Source organism: Oncorhynchus masou, chromosome 15 (assembly GCF_036934945.1).
Source record: "Oncorhynchus masou masou isolate Uvic2021 chromosome 15, UVic_Omas_1.1, whole genome shotgun sequence".
Lineage (NCBI taxonomy): Eukaryota > Metazoa > Chordata > Actinopteri > Salmoniformes > Salmonidae > Oncorhynchus > Oncorhynchus masou.
Window position 1 is genome coordinate 30216757 of NC_088226.1, and position 21891 is coordinate 30238647.

A 21891-nucleotide genomic window follows, 5' to 3' on the forward strand; every position below is an offset into this window, starting at 1 on the left:
TCAGCGGGATAAACAGCTTAGACCAGGTATTCCCAAACTGGGTACGTGCAATGCCGTCGGGTGTACGCCCCCAAAAAATGTGATTTACATTTAAAAATATATATATAGAGAAACTCAGCAAAAAAAGAAACGTCCTTTTTTCAGGACCCTGTCTTTCAAAGATAATTCGTAAAAACAGATCTTCATTTTATAGAGTTTAAACACTGTTTCCCATGCTTAAAAAAATATATATAGAGAAACTCAGCAAAAAAAGAAACGTCCTTTTTTCAGGACCCTGTCTTTCAAAGATAATTCGTAAAAACAGATCTTCATTTTATAGTTTAAACACTGTTTCCCATGCTTGTTCAATGAAACATAAACAATTAATGAACATGCACGTGTGGAACGGTTGTTATGACACTAACAGCTTACAGACGGTAGGCAATTAAGGTCAAAATTATGAAAACTTAGGACACTAAAGAGGCCTTTCTACTGACTCTGGAAAAACACCAAAAGAAAGATGCCCACGGTCCTTGATCATCTGCGTGAATGTGCCTTAGGCATGCTGCAAGGAGGCATGAGGACTGCAGATGTGGCCAGAGCAATAAATTGCAATGTACATACTGTGAAACGCCTTTTGTCTCACCAGGGGTGATGGTAGGATTCAAGTTTATCGTCAAAGGAATGAGCGTTACACTGAGGCCTATACTCTGGAGCGGGATCGATTTGGAGGTGGAGGGTCCGTCATGGTCTGGGGCAGTGTGTCACAGCATCATCGGACTGAGCTTGTTGTCATTGCAGGCAATCTCAATGATGTGCATTACAGGGAAGACATCCTCCTCCCCTATGTGATACCCTTCCCTGCGGGCTCATCCTGACATTCAGCATGACAATGCCACCAGCCATACTGCTCGTTCTGTATGTGATTTCCTGCAAGACAGGAATGTCAGTGTTCTGCCATGGCCAGCAAAGAGCCCGGATCTCAATCACATTGAGCACATCTGGGAACTTGCAGGTGCCTTGGTGGAGGAGTGGGGTAACATCTCACAGCAAGAACGGGCAAATCTGTTGCAGTCCATGAGGAGGAGATGCACTGCAGTACTTAATGCAGCTGGTGGCCACACTAGATACTGACTGTTACTTTTGATTTTAACCCCCCCCCCCTTTGTTCAGGGACACATTATTCCATTTATGTTAGACACATGTCTGTGGAACTTGTTCAGTTTATGTCTCAGTTGTTGAATCTTATGTTCATACAAATATTTTCACATGTTAAGTTTGCTGAAAATAAACGCCGTTGACAGTGAGAGGACGTTTCTGTTTTTTGCTGAGTTCATATACACTATCGTTCTGACTAACTTCTGAGTGAAGTTCCCCTGTTTTTGAATGAAAAGCAATTTTTTTGTCCATTAAAATATCATCAAGGACAGCAAGGGTCATCATATCAGGTAGTCCTGGGGCATGGTCCTAGGGCTCAGGTCCTCCGAGAGAGAGAAAGAAAGAGAGAATGAGAGAATTAGTGAACGCACACTTAGATTCACACAGGACACCGAATAGGACAGGAGAAGTACTCCAGATATAACAAACTGACCCTAGCCCCCCGACACATAAACTACTGCTGCATATATACTGGAGGCTGAGACCGGAGGGGTCAGCAGACACTGTGGCCCCATCCGAGGACACCCCCGGACAGGGCCAAACAGGAAGGCTGTATCACCGTCTGGTACGGTAACTGCTCCGCCCACAACCGTAAGGCTCTCCAGAGGGTCGTGAGGTCTGCACAACGCATCACCGGGGGCAAACTACCTGTTCTCCAGGACAACTACACCACCCAAGGCTAATTGATCATTAGAAAACCCTTTTGCATTTATGTTAGCACAGCTGAAAACTGTTGTTCTGATTAAAGAAGCAATAAAACTGGCCTTCTTTATACTAGTTGAGTATCTGGAGCATCGGCATTTGTGGGTTCGATTACAGGCCAAAATGTCCAGAAACAAAGTCCTTTCTTCTGAAACTCGTCAGTCTCTTCTTGTTCTGGGAAATGATGGATTTTCCATGCAAGATATTCAAAAGAAACTGAAGATCTCTTACAACGCTGTACACTACTCCCTTCACAGAACAGCGCTAATCAGAATAAAATGAGGAGTTGGAGGCCCCGGTGTACAACTGAGCAAGAGGACAAGTACATTAGTGTCTAGCCTGAGAAACAGATGCCTCCAAGTCCTCAACTGGCAGCTTCATTAAATAGTACCCGCAAAACAGTTCCTCTGTCCAGTTTCCGTGTTCTTTTGCCCATCTTAATCTTTTATTTTTATTAGCCAGTCTGAGATATTGCTTTATCTTTGCAACTCTGCCTAGAAGACCAGCATCCCGGAGTCAACTCTTCACTGTTGACATTGAGACTGGTGTTTTGCGGGTACTATTTAATGTAGCTGCCACTCAAACTAGACACTAGACACATTTTTTTTCTTCACATTTTCAAATAGTCCACTTATATTTTACATTTTTCCAAAACTACATTTGGGTGAGGTTTTTTTCGCTGCCAAAAATGTTCAGCAAAATAACAACACAATGTCAAATACAGGTAGCCTTGTCAAATACTTAACATCCATTCACATGAACCATTACTCTCTCACGGGAATTCCACAAGTGGTCCATATGTAGCCAAACGAAGCTGCTGCTCATGTTGGTATCTTTACTGATGGCGCAAAAGCCATGACAGGGAGACTGGTCTATCTTGGGGATGTTTTTTCTTGCCTGAATGATCTGAATCTAGGATTACAGGGACTCTCTGCAACTATATTCAATGTGCGGGACAAAGTTGAGGATATGATTAAGAAGTTGGAGCTCTTCTCTGTCTGCATTAACAAGGACAACACCACAGGTATTTCTATTATTGTATGATTGTGTGATTGGGATTATTGTACGATTCCCCACAGTCAAAACCACAAGGGGCTCCATACTCCTTGCACTCGCTACTGAAGGCTCAGGCTTGGGCTGTTATTATAGCCCAGGGTTGGGGGCCAATTCCATTTCAAATCAAAATGAGGATTTTTTCTCATACTTGAGTTAGAATTTCTTTTCCTTTCCTGAATTGATTTAATAGAAATGTCAGTGACCCAATAATTCTGTGAGGGAAGTATCATAACAAGATAGAGTAACAAACTCATTCAGCAGGCAGACTATACAGAAGTACTGTGGGCCTGGAACAACCCTGTGTGTTTTATCTCTGTCTATTTTTAGAGACGGGTACACGCGTCAATATTATCCGAACCACAGAAAATAGGAACAAATGCCACGTTTATGTGTGAAATGCTACCTCTGTTTAACTCTGTGGTTTATTAAACACACACACGCAAACACACTATGTCATTATTGTGTAGAGACAGTACAAGACTAGTTTAATTGATTATCATTTGGTTTTCACCACATCAACAACAGCCCAAAATCTCAAGCCTGTGGCCCTCAGTCAGTGGATTGGATTTTGTCCTCTGTTTTATTGTTTTACAACAGACTTCCCCTGGTACAAATCCCCTATAATATGTTAGTCAGCTAATTAAAGAATGAAACACTGTATTCCTGTGGGAGAAAAGCATGCAAACCAAACACTGTTTTCACTAATTACATTTGTGGCTCGTTAGCGAGTCCAGCTAATATGTGTTATGTCAGATTAGGGCTGGTTGGGGTTAATCCAGGATCACTAGACTACATAACACTTTTTCATGTTCTTTCCATTCTAACGCATTCCTGCCTCGCTCATTACAACATGCGTGTAGAAGGCCTATTGTACAGTCCCTAGCTAGTAAACACATAACATGGTTACTCTTAAGACCCAGTGAACTTAAAATTGGGTATGGGTTATTATCAAATCTAATTTTACACAAGGTGTAGACCTAAAAATAAAACATAATTAAAGAGCAGCAGTAACATAACAGTAGCGAGGCTATATACAGGGGGTACTATGTAATATGTGTATATATATATATATATATATATATATATATATATATATATATATATATATATATATATATATATATATATGTGTGTGTGTAGGTAGAGTTAAATTGACCATGCATAGATAATAAACAGAGCGTAGCAGCAGTGTAAAAGAGGGGGTGGGGGGGGAGTAGTCTGGGCAGCCTTTTAATTAGCTGTTCAGGAGTCTTATGGCTTGGGGTTAGAAGCTGTTAAGAAGCCTTTTGGACCTAGACTTGGTGCTCCGGTACCGCTTGACGTGCGGTAGCAGAGAGAACAGTCTATGAATAGGGTGGCTGGAGTCTTTGACAATTTTTAGGGCTTTCCTCTGACACCGCCTGGTATAGGGGTCCTGGATGGCAGGAAGCTTGGACCCAGTGGTGTACTGGGCCGTACACACTAATCTCTGTACTGCCTTGCGGTCGGAGGTCAAGCAGTTGCCATACCAGGCAATGATGCAACCTTCTGGATGCTCTCGATGGTGCAGCTGTATAACTTTTTACGGATCTGGGGACCCATGCCAAATCTTTTGAGGGGGAAAAGGCTTTGTCGAGCCCTCTTCACGACTCTCTTGGTGTGTTTGGACCATGATAGTTTGTTAGTGATGTGGACTCAAAGGAACTTGAAGCTCTCAACCTGCTCCACTACAGTCCTGTTGATGAGAATGGGGGCGTGCTCGGTCATCCTTTTCCTGTAGTCCACAATCATCCCCTTTGTCTTGATCACGTTGAGGGATAGGTTGTTGTTCTGGCACCACCCGGCTAGGTCTCTGACTTACTCCCTATAGGCTTTCTCATCGTTGTCTGTGATCAGGCCTTCCACTGTTGTGTTGTCTGCAAACTTAATGATGGTGTTGGAGTTGTGCCTGGCCATGCAGTCATTGGTGAACAGGGAGTACAGGAGGGGACTGAGCACGCACCCCTGAGGGGCCACTGTGTTGAGGATCAGCGTGGCCAATATGTTGTTACCGACCCTTACCACCTGGGGACGGCCCGTCAGGAAGTCCAGGGTACAGTTGCGGAGGGAGGTGTTTAGTTCCAGGGTCCTTAGCTTAGTGGTGAGCTTTGAGGGCACTATGGTGTTGAACGCTGAGCTGTAGTCAATTAGTAGCATCTTCACGTACAGTTGAAGTCGGAAGTTTTCATACACTTAGGATGGAGTCATTAAAACTTGTTTTTCAACCACTCCATAAATGTCTTGTTAAACAAACTATAGTTTTGGCAAGTCATTCAGGACATCTACTTTGTGTATGCCACAAGTCATTTTTCCAACAATTGTTTACAGACTGATTATTTCACTTATAATTCACTGTATCACAATTCTAATGATTTTTATTTTAGACATTTTAGAATAAGGCTGTAACGTAACAAAATGTGGTAAAGTGGTATGAATACTTTCCAAATGCATTGTACATTCTTTGTGATGGTCAGTTGACTTGTTGGTTAATGTTGCCAGGTTGTTTGCTGCCCCTGCCATAGGAGAGTAGGCTCATAAGGAAGGGTGGATGTTGAGTGCAGCATAATCCAGAACATTTTTGTGCGGATTTTTCACAAAACATGGAGAGACTCTTTTCTCTCTGAAGTAGCAGGTTTTGAATGCAGTCTGGGGCCCAGCTACCCAGCACAACTACCTCTGCCTCTCAGATTGGGGTGGGTGTGGAAAATAGACACACATACTCTCTATCACTATGTGTATGTGTCTGTCTTTCTTACTCGCCCCCTCTCTTTCTGTCCCTCCCCCTCTCTTTCTCCCCCCTCCCCCTCTCTCTCATCACCCCTCCCCTCCCAGTCCCTGAGGGATTTGTCACCGTTTTTCTGGCTGAATCACTTGCATGCCCTGAGGGATTGGTTAGGGCTCAAGACACTCACCTCTCACTCTTCCTGTGGTAACCCCTCCACTCAGCCCCTCGCCGTAAAACGGAACTGGTTGCGTGATCAGCCTCAGTGTGACTGGCAGGAGGTGGAGAGTTCAGCTAAAACCCTACACACTAGGTAAACCATTCAGTTTCCTTCCTTGATTACAGCTGTGAACAGACCCCAGACCTTCATATCTCTCTCTCTCTCTCTCCATTGTCACTGTCCATTCCTCTCTCTCTGGTGATACCGCTGCACTCCTCTCTGGTGCTCCACACCTCCACTTCTCTCTCTCCATTCCTCCTCATCCTGGGTGGTAGGGCAGATGTGCTCCATGGGTTTTGCACGGTCCCTGGGCTTTGCCCTTCTGCCCCTGGCTGTGTGCTGTATCATGGCCAACATCCTGCTGTTCTTCCCCGGAGGAGAGATCCAATATGTCCAACAGGAGCGACTGTCCAGGCTGATCTGGTTCATGATGGGAATCGGAGGGGGGGGTGTGTTGGTGAGTGTTACTCTATTGTTACTACACAGGCTACAGTAGTATTATTGAGTTGACAGTTTTTATGGGTCAGATTTACAGGCTGTTCAGGGAATGAATGGTAGATTCAAACATAAATATAAAGATAACTTTCACGGTCAAAACAGTTGGTCTTGTGTATATACAGTGGGGCAAAAAAGTATTTAGTCAGCCACCAATTGTGCAAGTTCTCCCACTTAAAAAGATGAGAGAGGCCTGTAATTTTCATCATAGGCACACTTCAGCTATGACAGACAAAATGAGAAAAAATTAATCACATTGTAGGATTTTTTATGAATTTATTTGCAAATTATGGTGGAAAATAAGTATTTGCTCAATAACAAAAGTTTATCAATACTTTGTTATATACCCTTTGTTGGCAATGACAGAGGTCAAACGTTTTCAGTAAGTCTTCACAAGGTTTTCACACACTGTTGCTGGTATTTTGGCCCATTCCTCCATGCATATCTCCTCTAGAGCAGTGATGTTTTGGGGCTGTTGCTGGGCAACACAGACTTTCAACTCCCTCCAAATATTTTCTATGGGGTTGAGATCTGGAGACTGGCATGGCCACTCCAGGACCTTAAAATGCTTCTTACGAAGCCACTCATTCGTTGCCCGGGTGGTGTGTTTGGGATCATTGTCATGCTAAAAGACCCAGCCACGTTTCATCTTCAATGCCCTTGCTGATGGAAGGAGGTTTTCACTCAAAATCTCACGATACATGGCCCCATTCATTCTTTGCTTTACACGGATCAGTCGTCCTGGTCCCTTTGCAAAAAACAGCCCCAAAGCATGATGTTTCCACCCCCATGCTTCACAGTAGGTATGGTGTTCTTTGGATGCAACTCAGCATTCTTTGTCCTCCAAACACCACGAGTTGAGATTTTACCAAAAAGTTATATTTTGGTTTCATCTGACCATATGACATTCTCCCAATCTTCTTCTGGATCATCTAAATGCTTTCTAGCAAAATTCAGACGGGCCTGGACATGTACTGCCTTAAGCAGGGGGACACATCTGGCACTGCAGGATTTGAGTCCCTGGCGGCGTAGTGTGTTACTGATGGTAGGCTTTGTTACTTTGGTCCCAGCTCTCTGCAGGTCATCCAGTCATGTGATTTTCTGTTTTCTTTTCCTCATTTTGTCCATCATAGTTGAAGTGTACCTATGATGAAAATTACAGGCCTCTCTCATCTTTTTAAGTGGGAGAACTTGCACAATTGGTGGCTGACTAAATACTTTTTTGCCCCACTGTATATTACTTTGGTCTTGTAATTTCCTTTCTGATAATATCAGGTGGTAATCTGACACAATTAATTTATCTTGTGCTGTTGTTGTAGGAGGGCAGTTTGAGTGTGTGGCTAATCTGTATCCTGTATGTGTGTGTTTACCTTTCTGACAATGGGGACTTGCCTCATGGCTGTTTTCCTTACTGTGGAGATACTACAGGAGACAAAGGAAAACGGTTGTCAGTTCTTCCTCCGACAAGCTACCCCAGGAGTTGTATTTTATTATTTGGAGGATTTGTCCAGAAACCCATTCTAGGAATTAGCCACCATTTTATAAAACTGTTCTATAGACCATATGCTTGTGATTAGGGATGGTTGTACAGTACAGTGCTCCAACCACAGAGCTGTTGATTGATTGAATTTATAAGATTATTAGATGTTGCAGGCTGCTCCAGCCAGAGACAACATTGCATTCACAAAACAATTATTGAAGATAAAAACACAATAAAGCCTGTAGGCTTATTTACATTGTGGTCCACATTTTGCAGTGAGATACTGGACAAGACCGACTCTTTAGATGCACTCAATGTAATTCAAATCAACACATAGCCGTCTTGAGGATATTGTTTTATATAGAGGGTATACACTGAAATATCATACTGTGACAGACCCTGAGGTCTCCCGAATTGTGTGTCTCTGTAGATGTTTTTGCCTGCTGGAGTGTTCATCAGCCTGGGGAAGTGTACAGGCTGCTGTTGGAATGAAAGCTTCATGGTGAGGACTGATGCGTTGGTTACTTATTGTGATTTCAGCCAGTGATTCTATTACTGTGCAAAAAGCAAAGGTGACAGGTCAGCCTTGATGTGTTCTTCAGCTCAGGTTTTTGTTGTTTTTTTGTAAACCGTCAAAGTAGGTTAGTGGATGTTATTTGGTTTGTTACACAAGGCTTTGATCCTATTAATAAAAGTACAGATGGTACAAAGGACTATTCTAACACTGTGAGGGACTATGCTAAGCTAATGCTATTAGGCTCATGAAAGGTCCTTCACATGCCTAGCTAATCATACAAAGGGGCCATTGTAAACACTATTAGGGGGTACACTATGTGAAGGATATGTGAAGGAGGCTTCACCATCAGGGAGTACAAAGCGTCTGGGCCAGGGAGAGGAGCTGAACCTTATCTGTGTATAAACTGGTTTGTAACAGTGATAAACCAACATTTCTCCTCACACAACCACACACTACTCCCAAGGGGATTGTTATGCAGTTGATCTGGGATTAACAGGTAGGCTTGAACCGTGTGTGTGTGTGTATATATATTTATATACTAATGTACAGTTTGTGTACTATATAGATGTGTGGGTCAGTAATGGCAGCTCTAGTGGGTCTGGCCGGCTCGGGATACTGTTTCATCATCTCAGCCATGGCCATGTTGGAGGGACCTCAGTGCTTCACTGCTCTGGGATGGTCTTATCCCTTCGCCAATGAGGGAGGAAGGTTAGTTTTACCCTCTTCACACAGGAAATGTGAATTATTCTGGAAATATTCTAGCTATGTAGGTTTCTTTTAGGTGCCAAAATGCATTGGAAACAAATCCTCTGTGAGTGTGTGTGTCTGTGTTGTTCTGTTTTTGATTTGGAGTTAATTTTCTGTTGTGTCCACTTCCTATTGTGTGTCTGTGTTATGCAATGACATCCTGTCGAGTGAGTCACAGATTCTTAACTCAAATTAATATCAAACTGCAATACAGACTGTAATATACACAACTTTAATTTCTGTGTCTGTCCACAGGTACCTAATGGAGAAGGACACGTGGTCTAAGTGCCTGCAGCCTGTCAGCATTGTAGAGTGGAACGTGACCCTGATGTCCATCCTACTGGGCCTCAGTGGGCTGGAGTTCATCATATGTGTCCTGCAGGTCATCAATGGGCTGGTGACAGCTGTCTGCAGACCCTGCTGCTACAAGCAGGACTACACCCTCAATGCCTAAACACACACATAGATGACACACACACACACACACACACACACACACACACACACACACACACACACACACACACACACACACACACACACACACACACACACACATGCATATAACATAAGATTGATGTGCATACACATGATATGACATATGCACACACATACGATACACGCAAGGAGCGTGTACAATGCCATCTGTTTAACATTGCTTTCCAAACACTCCTGGGGGTGCATCTTAATAGTCCAACTTCCTCTCCTCGTATCCTACATAGTCCCTGGGCCAGTTTCTAATCAGAAAGTGTGATTAATAAGCGAATGCTGTCTCATCCCTGTATGAGGGAGAGATACCTGTCTGAATGTTCAGTTAATTTATAGGATTAATTTCAAAGCACTGTATTAGAAATACACTGAATGAATGTGTGTATAATACAGACCAGAACTGTAGTATTTTTATATGTTTGATGTCTTAAGTCTACATTTTACTAAAGCACAAAAGTATATATTTTTTTGTATGAAAGTTTTGTCTTTTGTATTACTGTTTTCATTTTCTGAAAATTGTTGTCTCGCAGATGCTAAATTGTTAAGGCCATTTTATATATTTAGTGCATTTGTCATACATTTTAGTGTTTGTGCTGCCTTAAATAAATACGTATTTTCCATTTGAATTGTTCTGATTCTAATTTTTGGTAAACATGATACATTTGTCAACGCTGTATACTTTGATACTTATTTGAGTAAGGATAGACGGGTTGGTTGGTGAGCAACAAAACTGACACGTGCGCAACTACGGGGCAAAACAAACAGGGTTGGCTTAGATTGTTGAAAACATGTCAATTATATTATGTCTCTAATGTTTATTGAAAATCTAAATATACTGAACAAAAATAAAAACGCAACATGTAAAGTGTTTCATGAGCTGAAATAAAAGATCCCAGAAATGTTCCATATGCACAAAAAGCTTATTTATCTCAGATTTTGTGCACAAATTTGTTTTCATCCATGTTAATCAGCATTTCTCCTTTCCCAAGACAATCCATCCACCGGACACGTGTGGCACATCAAGAAGATAATTAAACAGCCCGATCATTACACAGGTGCACCTTGTGCTTGGGACAATAAAATGCCACTCTAAATTGTGCAGTTTTGTTACACAACACAATGCCAGAGATGTCTCAATGTTTTAGGGAGAGTGCAATTGGCATGCTGACTGCAGAAAAGTCCACCAGAGCTGTTGCCAGAGAACTGAATGTTAATTCAACATCGTTTTAGAGAATTTGACAGTAAGTCCAAGACCTCCACATCCGGCTTCTTCACCTGCGGGATTGGCTAAGACCAGCCACCCAGACAGCTGATGAAACTATGGGTTTGCACAACCCAAAAAACTTTGCACAAACTGTCAGAAACGTCTCACGGAAGCTCTTCTGCTTCCTCGTCGTCCTCTCCAGGGTCTTGACCTGACTGCAGTTTGGTGTTGTAACCAACTTCAGTGGGCAAATGCTCACCTTCGATGGCCACTGGCACGTTTGAGAATTGCTCTTCACAGATGAATCCTGGTTCCAACTGTACCGGGCAGTTGGCAAACTGCGTGTTTGGCGTTAAGTGGTTTGCTAATAACGTTTTGAACAGTGTGCCTCATGGTGACGGTATCTATAGGCTGCGTGTCTGTCCAAAAGTTTCCTGACTGACTGTGCCAAAATGGGAGCTCTCCAGCGATCCAGTTCCTTCTACTGGGGTGTGCCACTACTGTGTCCTGTATCACACAGGAATATTTCATTGGAATTAAGGGGATTATGGTCCAGCTGGGGAAAACAATCCTCATCAAAACGCTGAAGGAAGATGAGTGAGTAATTAAGTACGGCTCTAATTTACCTGTCATGTTTTGGGAATTTATAACATGAATGTGTAAGGAATTAGCTGAACACATTATTGCCCGTGTAGTCCAGCAGATAGATAAATAATTAACGCTAACACTAGCTACTAGGAGCATTTTAACTATTGGAGGCTGGGAAGCATGTCAGTCAACCAGATTTGGATTTCATGTTAGAAGAAAATAGGGTAAAATAATTACAAACAATATCAAAATTTGTTTTGTTTTGTTATCTACCAATTAACTTAACCCCACAGATAATATTGACAACAACTGAGTGCAACAGTATGAGTCATAATACCCATCAAATCTAACGGTAAAACACAGAAATGGTTTCAATTGTTTTTTCACTATTCATTTTTGCATCAGGGATTTTAGAACTGTATCAGTGTAGGCTTACCCTGGCGTGATGTTTTGATAACCACATTCGCCTGCAATCACCCTCCAAAAATGACATTTTAATTAGTCGTTAATGTGGCTATTATACAGAACTACACATCTTGTCACAAGCTTTGACGTCATCCCTCAATGCACATTTCTACATGCAAACTCATCAGTAGCAAGTAACATAGCAAGTAGATGTTATAGTCTTTTTAGTTTGTGTAAATAATTGATATTGTGTATTTCTCGTGTGTATTCTTGTTTAGCATTTTTCAAATGACCTAGCATTTTTTTTATTACCCCTTGACCATTGTAGAGAATTAGCTAACCTCAGGTCTCTCCGTGGATCAGAAGCAGGGAAGGTTCTGTGCTATGCATTTTATTGTTTTCCGAGAGGCTTACAGAGGCCATTTTGATTAGGTCAAAGGTCTGTGGTTAGCGAGGTGCTTATGAAAATTTGTTAGATAACCACCAACTGTAGTTAAGTATACAACACACGTTACCTTCCTTACAAGTAAAAAGAAAACCAGCATAGGTTAGCATAATGACTGTTGTGACCTTTTTATTGACAAGTTCAGTGAGCTAGTCAGCTACTTTTTCATGTGGTGACATGCTAGTTAGCGTTAGCCAACCAAATCAAATCAAAGTTTATTTGTCACGTGCACCGAATACAACAGGTGTAGTAGACCTTACAGTGAAATGCTTACTTACAGGCTCCAACCAATAGTGCAAAAAAGGTATTAGGTGAACAATAAGTAAAGAAATAAAAACAACAGTAAAAAGACAGTGAAAAATAACAGTAGCGAGGCTACATGCAGACACCGGTTAGTTGGTCTGATTGAGGTAGTATGTACATGTAGATATGGTTAAAGTGACTATGCAGATATGATGAACAGAGAGTAGCGGAAGCGTAAAAGAGGGGTTGGCGGGTGGTGGGGGACGGGACCCTGTGGATGGACAAGTCAGTAACTTTTGAAATGTGATACAGCAATGAATTTGTAGATTTATCTGCGCATTATGTTCGTCATGTTTGCGTATGGTTCTCATGACTTAAGATTGGGTGTTGAGGGACCACTTGTTACATTGTCCAAGGTGTGTTTGTGTTCTGATAAACAATATGTTTTCTGTTCAGGTAAAATGGTATTACAGCTTTGAAAAAGAACTACCACTGACTAAATGCCTCTTTGTTTTCCAGTCCAACAGAAGTGCATCCCTCAGACCATTTGGGGCATTGACATCCTGTGCCAGTGTGAACAGAGCGCGAGCGTTCAGTTGTGGAGGCTACAGCACATCGAGCTTGTGGATGGACAGGTCAGTAACTCATCAAATATGATACAATATGGTGTAAAACATAGGATTTGTAGATACATCAAAATGTAGACTTTATGTCCCCTTTTACCTATGTTTTAGACATGAGGCGTGACATGCGGAACATCAGGCGCACCCCACGAGAAGCAGTGCATGATCAACACCACCCTCAGCAAGGAGATCTGCTTTCTCACACTCTCACTCTGGGGGTAAGACATCACTTAAACATTACAGATATAAATTCCCACTGTGCCCATGACAAAATGCAATGTGAATTGTGTTAATGAAACTGAGGAGATGCACTCAGGCCAGCTTTTGTGATTGAACTTACGTTAACTACATTACTTTTGTTGGCTGCTTTGAGCAAAACTTGAATGGAATAGAATCTATTCTAGGAGCCTATTGTTTGTGTGTGAGGATGGTCTTCACGGAGGCTGTAAGACCCTCCCTCCTTGATATAGAAATCCTTCGACTTCACTGCCTCTTCAATGGTAAGATCCCTTGCACCATAGGGACACTTGACCTCCACCACTGCTGTAGTGCACCCCAGACCATCCAGTATGTCACCCAGGATCCCTGACCCAAAGCCCTGACTCCTGCACATCTATCCCTGTAGCCAGTTGAATGCCTTGATGCCCTCTGCTTAGTTATGTGCCCCACTTTACAGACAACACCCGATCCAACGACTGTGATTTGAGGACCATTTTAGTAACGACGGAGTAACTGGCCGTCAACCTCCCTCTCCTCATCAAATCAAAATCAAATCAAACTTTATTTGACACATGCGCCGAATACAACAAGTGTAGACTTCACCGTGAAATGCTTAATTACAAGCCCTTAACCAACAGTGCAGTTCAAGAAGAAGAAAATACTTACCAAGTAGGCTAAAATAAAAAGCAATAATAAAAAGTAACACAATAATAATAACGAGGCTATATACAGGGGGCACCGGTACCGAGTCAGTGTGCGAGGATACAGGCTAGTTGAGGTAATCTGTACATGTAGGTGGGGGCGAAGTGACTATGCATATGTAAAAAACAAAACAGTGAGTAGCAGCAGTGTACAAAAGAGTGGGGAGGGGGGGTGTCAATGTAAATTGTCCGGTGGCGATTTTTATGAATTGGCTTGTGGGTAGAAGCTGTTGAGGAGCCTTTTGGTCCTAGACTTGGCGCTCCGGTACCGCTTGCCGTGCGGTAGCAGAGAAAACAGTCTTGAGTGACTGGACTGGATTCTCTGACAATTTTATGGGCTTTCCTTTGACACCGCCTATTATATAGGTCCTGGATAGCAGGAAGCTTGGCCCCAGTGATGTATTGGGCGGTTCGCACTACCCTCTGTAGTGCCTTACGGTCAGATGTCGAGTAGTTGTCATACCAGGCGGTGATGCAACCGGTCAGGATGCTCTCGATGGTGCAGCTGTAGAACCTTTTGAGGTTCTGGGGACCCATGCCAAATCTTTTCAGTCTCCTGAGGGGGAAAATATTTTGTCGTGCCCTCTTCACGACTGTCTTGGTATGTTTGGACCATGATAGTTTGTTGGTGATGTGGAAACTCTCGACCCGCTCCACTACAGCCCCGTCAATGTTAATGGGGGCCTGTTCGGCCCGCCTTTCCATGTAGTCCACAATCAGCTCCTTTGTCTTGCTCACATTGAGGGAGAGATTGTTGTCCTGGCACCACCCTGCCAGTTCTCTGACCTTCTCCCTATAGGCCCTTGTGTCATCAGCAAACTTAATGATGGTGTTCGAGTCGTGTTTGGCCACGCAGTCGTGGGTGAACAGAGAATACAGGAGGGGGCTTCCTCAATGCCATTGCATGAATCCTGGAACACATTCCAGTCTGTGCTAGCAAAACAGTTCTGTAGTGTAGCATCCATGTCATCTGACCACTTCCGTATTGAGCAAGTCACTGGTACTTCCTGTTTTAATCTTTGCTTGTAAGCAGGAATCAGGAGGATAGAAATATGGTCAAATATTTGCCAAATGAAGGGCGGTGGAGAGCTTTGTATGCATCTCTGTGTGTGGAGTAAAGGTGGTCTAGGATTTTTTTTCCCTGGTCACACATTGTGACATGCTGGTAAAAATTTGGTAAAACTGATTTAGGTTTGCCTGCATTAAAGTCCCCGGCCACTAGGAACGCCACTTCTAGGTGAGAATTGTATTCTTTGCTTATGGCCACGTCTCGGCGACATGCAGTATAGCCTCCTGCTGATCCACCAACAGCGCCATGCCAGTGAGGATGTCTGCATGTCTCAGGTGCCCTTGTTTTTTAACAGTGTCCGGTGCAGACAGGGATGACAGGGAGGGTAGTAGCTGTTCTGGCTCAGGTTCAAGGAAACATGCCATTCCACAGAACCTGCCCCGGTTCCTTAAAACCTTTTAGGGATAGGGGGCAGCATTTTCCCTTTGGATGAATTGCGTGCTCATAGTGAACTGCCTCCTACTCTGTCCCAGATGCTAATATATGCATATTATTATTACTATTGGATAGAAAACACTCTGAAGTTTCTAAAACTGTTTGAATTATGTCTGTGAGTATACTCATATGGCAGGCAAACCTCCAAACTTGGAAGTGGAAATTCTGGGGCTGGTTGATTTTTAACTCATTGCCTATTCACATCCCAGTAAGATATGGATCTGTTCGCACGTTCTACACCTTCCACTAGATGTCAACAGTCAGTAGAACGTGGAATGAAGCCTCTGGTGTGATGTGGGGCCGGATGGCAGCTATTTGAGTCAGTGGTCTTGCAGAATGCCAGTTCATGGTCAGGATCATTCCTCATGATATCGCCATGCATTCCATTACTCTGTAGACAAAAACGAATGCTCCGGTTGAAACGTTATTGGATATATATGATAACAACATCCTGAAGATGTTAATCCTGAAGACTTAATTTGACCAGTTTATTCGACCTGGAATATAACTTTTTAAAGTTTTCGTCCGAGTTCGCCTGGACTGGCACCAGCGTTTGGACATGTGAACTAAACGTGCTAGCAAAAGGAGCTAATTGGACACTAGTAATGGACATTATCGAACAAAACAACGATTTATTGCGAAACTAGGATTCCTGGCACTGCATTCTGATGAAAGATCATCAAAGGTAAGGGAATATTTATGATGTAATTTCGTATTTCTATTGACTCCAACATGGTGGAGAAATGTTGTGTACTTCTGAGCGCCGTCTCAGATTATTGCATGGTACTCATGAAGCTGGTCGTGAGAATGTCAAGAGTGTGCAAAGCTGTCATCAAGGCAATGTGTGGCTGCAAAGTGTGGAATCTCAAATGTAAAATATATTTTGATTTGTTTAACACTTTTTTGGTTACTACATGACTCCATATGTGTTATTTCATAGTGCTGATGTCTTCACTATTATTCTACAATGTAGCAATTAGTAAAAATAAGGAAAAAACATTGAATGAGTGGTGCATCCAAACTTTTGACTGGTACTGTACATGTTTAAGCATCTAAACTCAGCAAAAAAATAAAGGTTCTCTCACTGTCAACTGCATTTATTTAACATGTGTAAATATTTGTATGAAAATAACAAGATTCTACAACTGAGACATAAACTGAACAAGTTCCACAGACATGTGACTAACAGAAATTGAATAATGTGTCCCTGAACAAGGGAAGGGGGGGCAAAATCAAAAGTAACAGTCAGTTTCTGGTGTGGCCACCATCTGCATTAAGTACTGCAGTGCATCTCCTCCTCATGGACTGCACAAGATTGGCCACTCTTCCACCAAGGCACCTGCAAGTTCCCAGACATTTCTGGGGGGGAATGTCCCTAGCCCTCACCCTCCAATCCAACAGGTCCCAGACGTGCTCAATGGGATTGAGATATGGGCTCTTCGCTGGCCATGGCAGAACACTGACATTCCTGTCTTGCAGGAAATCATGCACAGAACGAGCAGTATGGCTGGTGGCATTGTCATGCTGGAGGGTCATGTCAGGATGAGCCTGCAGGAAGTGTGCCGCATGAGGGAGGAGGATGTCTTCCCTGTAACGCATAGCATTGGGATTGCTTGCAATGACAACAAGCTCAGTCCGATGATGCTGTGACACACCACCCCAGACCATGGCGGAACCTTCACCTCCAAATCGATCCGCTCCAGAGTACAGGCCTCAGTGTAACGCTCATTCCTTCGACGATAAAGGCAAATCCAACCATCACCCCTGGTGAGACAAAAACGCAACTCGTCAGTGAAGAGCACTTTGTGCCAGTCCTGTCTGGTCCAGCAACGGTGGGTTTGTGCCCATAGGCAACGTTGTTGCCGGTGATGTCTGGTGAGGACCTGCCTTCCAACAGGCCTACAAGCCTTCAGTCCAGCCTCTCTCAGCCTATTGCGGACAGTCTGAGCACTGATGGAGGGATTGTGCATTCCTGGTGTAACTCGGGCAGTTGTTGTTGCCATCCTGTACCTGTCCCGCAGGTGTGATGTTCAGATGTACCAATCCTGTGCAGGTGTTGTTACATGGTCTGCCACTGCGAGGACGATCAGCTGTCTGGCCTGTCTCCCTGTAGCGGTGTCTTAGGCGTCTAACAGTAACGGACATTGCAATTCATTGCCCTGGCCACATCTGCAGTCCTCATGCCTCTTTGCAGTATGCCTAAGGCATGTTCACGAAGATGAGCAGGGACCTTGGGCATCTTTTCTTGTGTTTTTCAGAGTGAGTAGAGAGGCCTCTTTAGTGTCCTAAGTTTCCATGACTGTGACCTTAATTGCCTACCGTCTGAGAGCTGTTAGTATCTTAACGACCGTTCCACAGGTGCATGTTCATTAATTGTTTATGGTTCATTGAACAAGCATGAGAAACAGTGTTTAAACCCTTTAGCATGAAGATCTGTGAATTATCTTTGAAAGACAGGGTCCTGAAAAAGGGACGTTTCTTTTTTTGCTGAGTTTATATAGGCCTTAAAGTGGTTGAAAAAGTATCCAATTGTCATACTTGCGAAAAAGTAAAGATACCTCAATAGAAAATTTTTCAAGTAAAAGTGAGTCACTCAGTAAAATAGTAATTGAGTAAAAGTCTAAAAGTGATTGATTTTAAATTTACTTAAGTATCAAAAGTAAATGTAATTGCTCAAATATACTTAAGTATCAAAAGTAAAAGTATACATTTAAAATTCCTTATATTGGGCCATTTTCTTGGTTTTATTTTATTTACGGGTAGCGAGCGACACTAGGGAGCCCACCAGATCAGAGGCAGTAGGGATAACCAGGGATGTTCTCTTGATAAGTGCACAAATTCAACAATTTTCCTGTCCTGCTAAGCATTTAAAATGTAACGAGTACTTTTTGGTGTTGGGTAAAATTCATGGAGTAAAAAGTACATTATTTTCTTTAGGAATGGAGTATAGCAAAAGTAAGTTGTCAAAAATATAAATAGTAATGTACAGATATCCAAAAAAACAACTTAAGTAAAAATACTTTAAAGTACTTCTTTAGAACTTTACACCACTGAGGCCTTATAAAGTGTTTATGAAGGCTTCATTATAGCCTTGTATGACGATCCTGATCTCGGGAGCTGTGGGGTCAGATACAGTCTCTGTCTCTGCTGCAGGCATCAGCGGACAGCTGTTTGGGAACCTGCAGGTTCTGAACATGGTGGTGGGGGACAGGGTGTACTGGTACCTGAAGGGGATGGGCAATGAGGTGGACATCCACACTGCCCACTTCCATGGCTGCATTGACCATAAGGTAAAGTCCTGTGCAGAGCAGTAATTAAGTGGTAACACTCCCGGCACTTGTCGCATACAAATCTCCCCACTGGAGACCAGGGTTCAATCTCTGCAGTCAGTTTCTCCCACCTGCCTGTATCCTCTTCTGATTTCTATACGGTCTCAATTAATAAAAAGGTAAGGTCCTATATGTGAGAAGTTAAATAAAAATTAGGTGAGGTAAACCTTTCCTGAAATATGCATGATATGCCTTATATATGTTTTCTTCAAGCTGGTTACTTACCTGTTTTTTTTTTTAAATATATATATATTTTTTAACTTAGGGTCACATATAGGACCTTACTGTTTATTTAATCATTTTGCTGTTACTCCTACTTGTGAATGCTCATACAACTAACCTCTCTGTGTGTTTTTGTGTATTCAGTATAAAGTTTATTTTTTGGATGAATGCGGCGCAAAACGTCATTAAAACACAGAAACAGCTAATAAAGCTATTTACATCTCTTCAGTAATTACATAATGACCTCGTATTCCACACAAGGAGCACAGTGACTACTGACCACAAACTGAACACATTAATGCACTAAACGGATTTAATACAGGAGTGATAAGTATAATTTTTTGTCATTATCTGTTGTCTAGTAGTCTTTTTAATAGCTAGGGCCATCTACTTTAAACCTCTTAAGCTGAAAGTCCCCGATAAATCAAGCAGTAGAATAACTTTTTTTGTTTTAAGTGTATGTTTACTTTACTTATTTTATTTATTTCACACCATTTTATAAGAAGACAGCCATCCAAACTGTTTTAGCACCATGTAAAGAATCTCAATCACATACACATGGTTAGCAGATGTTAATGCGAGTGTAGCGATATGCTTGTGCTTCTAGTTCCGACCGTGCAGTAATATCTAACAAGTAATCTAACAATTAAACAACTAACTTATATACACACACACAAGTGTAAAGGAATGTATACGAATATGTACATAGAAATATATGGATGAGCGATGGCAAGATGCAGTAGATGGTATAGAGTACAGTATATACATATGAGATGAGTAATGTAGGGTTTGTAAGCATAGTTTAAAGTGACTAGTGATACATTTATTACATCAAATTTTTAATTATTAATTTGGCTAGAGATTTGAGTCAGTATGTTCGCAGCAGCCACTCAATATCGGTGATGGCTGTTTAACAGTCTGATGGCCAGCTTTGATGCACCTTGCCTTCTGGATGATAGCGGGGTGAACAGGCAGTGGCTAGGGTGGTTGTTGTCTTTGATGATGATCTTTTTGGCCTTCCTGTGACATCGGGTGGTGTAGGTGTCCTGGTAGTTTGCCCCCGGTGATGCATTGTGCAGACCTCACAACCCTCTGGAGAGCCTTACAGTTGTGGACGGAGCAGTTTCCGTATCAGGCGGTGATACAGCCCGACAGGATGCTCTCAATTGTGCACCTGTAAAAGTTTGTGAATGTCTTTGGTGACAAGCCAAATTTCTTCTGAGGTGCTATTGCGCCATCTTCACCACGCTGTCTGTGTGGGTGGACCATTTCAGTTTGTCTATGATGTGTACACCGAGAAACTTAGGACTTTCCACCTTCTCCGCTGCTGTCCCATCAATGTGGATAGGGGAACGCTCCCTCTGCTGTTTCCTGAAGTCCAGGATAATCTCCTTTGTTTTGTTGACGTTGAGTGTGAGGTTATTTTCCTGACACCACACTCCCGAGGGCCCTCACCTCCTCCCTGTAGGCCGTCTCGTCGTTGTTGGTAATCAAGCCTACCACTGTAGTGTCGTCTGCAAACTTGATGATTGAGTTGGAGAAATGCATGGCCACGCAGTCATGGGTGAACATGGAGTACAGGAAAGGGCTGAGAACGCACCTTTGTGGGGTCCCAGTGTTGAGGATCAGCGGGGTGGAAAGGTTGTTTCCTACCCTCACCAACAGGGGGCGGCCCATCAGAAAGTCCAGGACCCAGTTGCACAGGCTGGGGTCGAGACCCTGAGTTTGGAGGGGTCGATGACGAGTTTGGAGGGTACTATGGTGTTAAATGCTGAGCTGTAATTGATGAACAGCATTCTTACATAGGTATTCTTCTTGTCCAGATGGGTTAGGGCAGTGTGCAGTGTGGTTGAGATTGCATCGTCTGTGGACCTATTGGGGCGGTAAGCAAATTGGAGTGGGTCTAGGGTGTTAGGTAGGGTGGAGGTGATATGATCCTTGACTAGTCTCTCAAAGCACTTCATGATGACGGAAGTGAGTGCTACGGGGCGATAGTCATTTAGCTCAGTTCCCTTAGCTTTCTTGGGAAGAGGAACAATGGTGGCCCTCTTGAAGCATGTGGGAACAGCAGACTGGGATAGGGATTGATTGATTATGTCTGTAAACACCAGCCAGCTGGTCTGCACATGCTCTGAGGACGCGGCTAGGGATGCTGTCTGGGCCGGCAGCCTTGCGAGGGTTAACACGTTTAAATGTTTTACTCACATTGGCTGCGGTGAAGGAGAGCCCACCGGTTTTGGTAGAGGGCCGTGTCAGTGGCACTGTATTGTCCTCAAAGTGAGCAGAGAAGTTGTTTAGTTTGTCTTGGAGCAAGACATCAGTGTCAGCGACGAGGCTGGTTTTCTTTTTGTAATCCGTGGATGACTCTAGACCCTGCCACATACGTCTCGTGTCTGAACCGTTGAATTGTGACGCTACTTTGTCTCTATACTGAGGCTTAGCTTGTTTGATTAGCTACACTGTTTGTATTCGGTCACATTTCCAGTCGCCTTGCCATGATTAAAAGCAGTGGTGTGCACGAATGCTAACATCGATCCACGGTTTCTGGTTGGAGAGGGTTTTAAAAGTCACCATGGGTACAACATCACTGATGCACTTGCTAATAAACTTGCCCACCGAATCAGCATATACATCAATGTTGTTGTCTGAGGCTCTACGGAACATATCCCAGTCCACGTGATTGAAGCAATCTTGAAGCGTGGAATCAGATTGGTCGGACCAGCATAGAACAGACATGAGCACGGGCGTTTCCTGTTTTAGTTTCTGTCTATAGGCTGGGAGTAACAAAATGGAGTCGTGGTCAGATTTGCCGAAAGGAGGGCGAG

The 21891-nt window shown here is 43.0% G+C and overlaps 1 protein-coding gene across 2 annotated transcripts; it reads left to right on the forward strand.

Moving 5' to 3' along the window:
• The first annotated feature begins 5794 nt into the window (after nucleotides 1–5794).
• Nucleotides 5795–10203, forward strand: LOC135555078 (transmembrane 4 L6 family member 1-like). Of its 2 annotated transcripts, XM_064987448.1 has the most exons (5): nucleotides 5795–5948; nucleotides 6131–6312; nucleotides 8261–8332; nucleotides 8913–9055; nucleotides 9350–10203. In XM_064987448.1, the coding sequence occupies exons 2-5, from the start codon at nucleotides 6136–6138 to the stop codon at nucleotides 9546–9548; spliced, it is 591 nt and encodes a 196-aa protein (XP_064843520.1). In that variant the 5' UTR covers nucleotides 5795–5948; nucleotides 6131–6135; the 3' UTR covers nucleotides 9549–10203. The 2 variants fall into 2 exon arrangements, with proteins under 2 accessions (XP_064843520.1, XP_064843521.1); XM_064987449.1 differs by lacking the exons at nucleotides 5795–5948; nucleotides 8261–8332 and having other exon boundaries at nucleotides 5981–6312.
• Nucleotides 10204–21891: the final 11688 nt, after the last annotated feature.

Coding starts and splice junctions, on each gene's coding strand:
- LOC135555078 (XM_064987448.1), top strand. CDS start 6,136: ATGTGCTCCATGGGTTTTGCACGGTCCCTGGGCTTTGCCCTTCTGCCC. Junction 6,313..8,260: donor TCGGAGGGGGGGGTGTGTTG/GTGAGTGTTACT, acceptor GTGTCTCTGTAG/ATGTTTTTGCCTGCTGGAGT. Junction 9,056..9,349: donor TTCGCCAATGAGGGAGGAAG/GTTAGTTTTACC, acceptor GTCTGTCCACAG/GTACCTAATGGAGAAGGACA.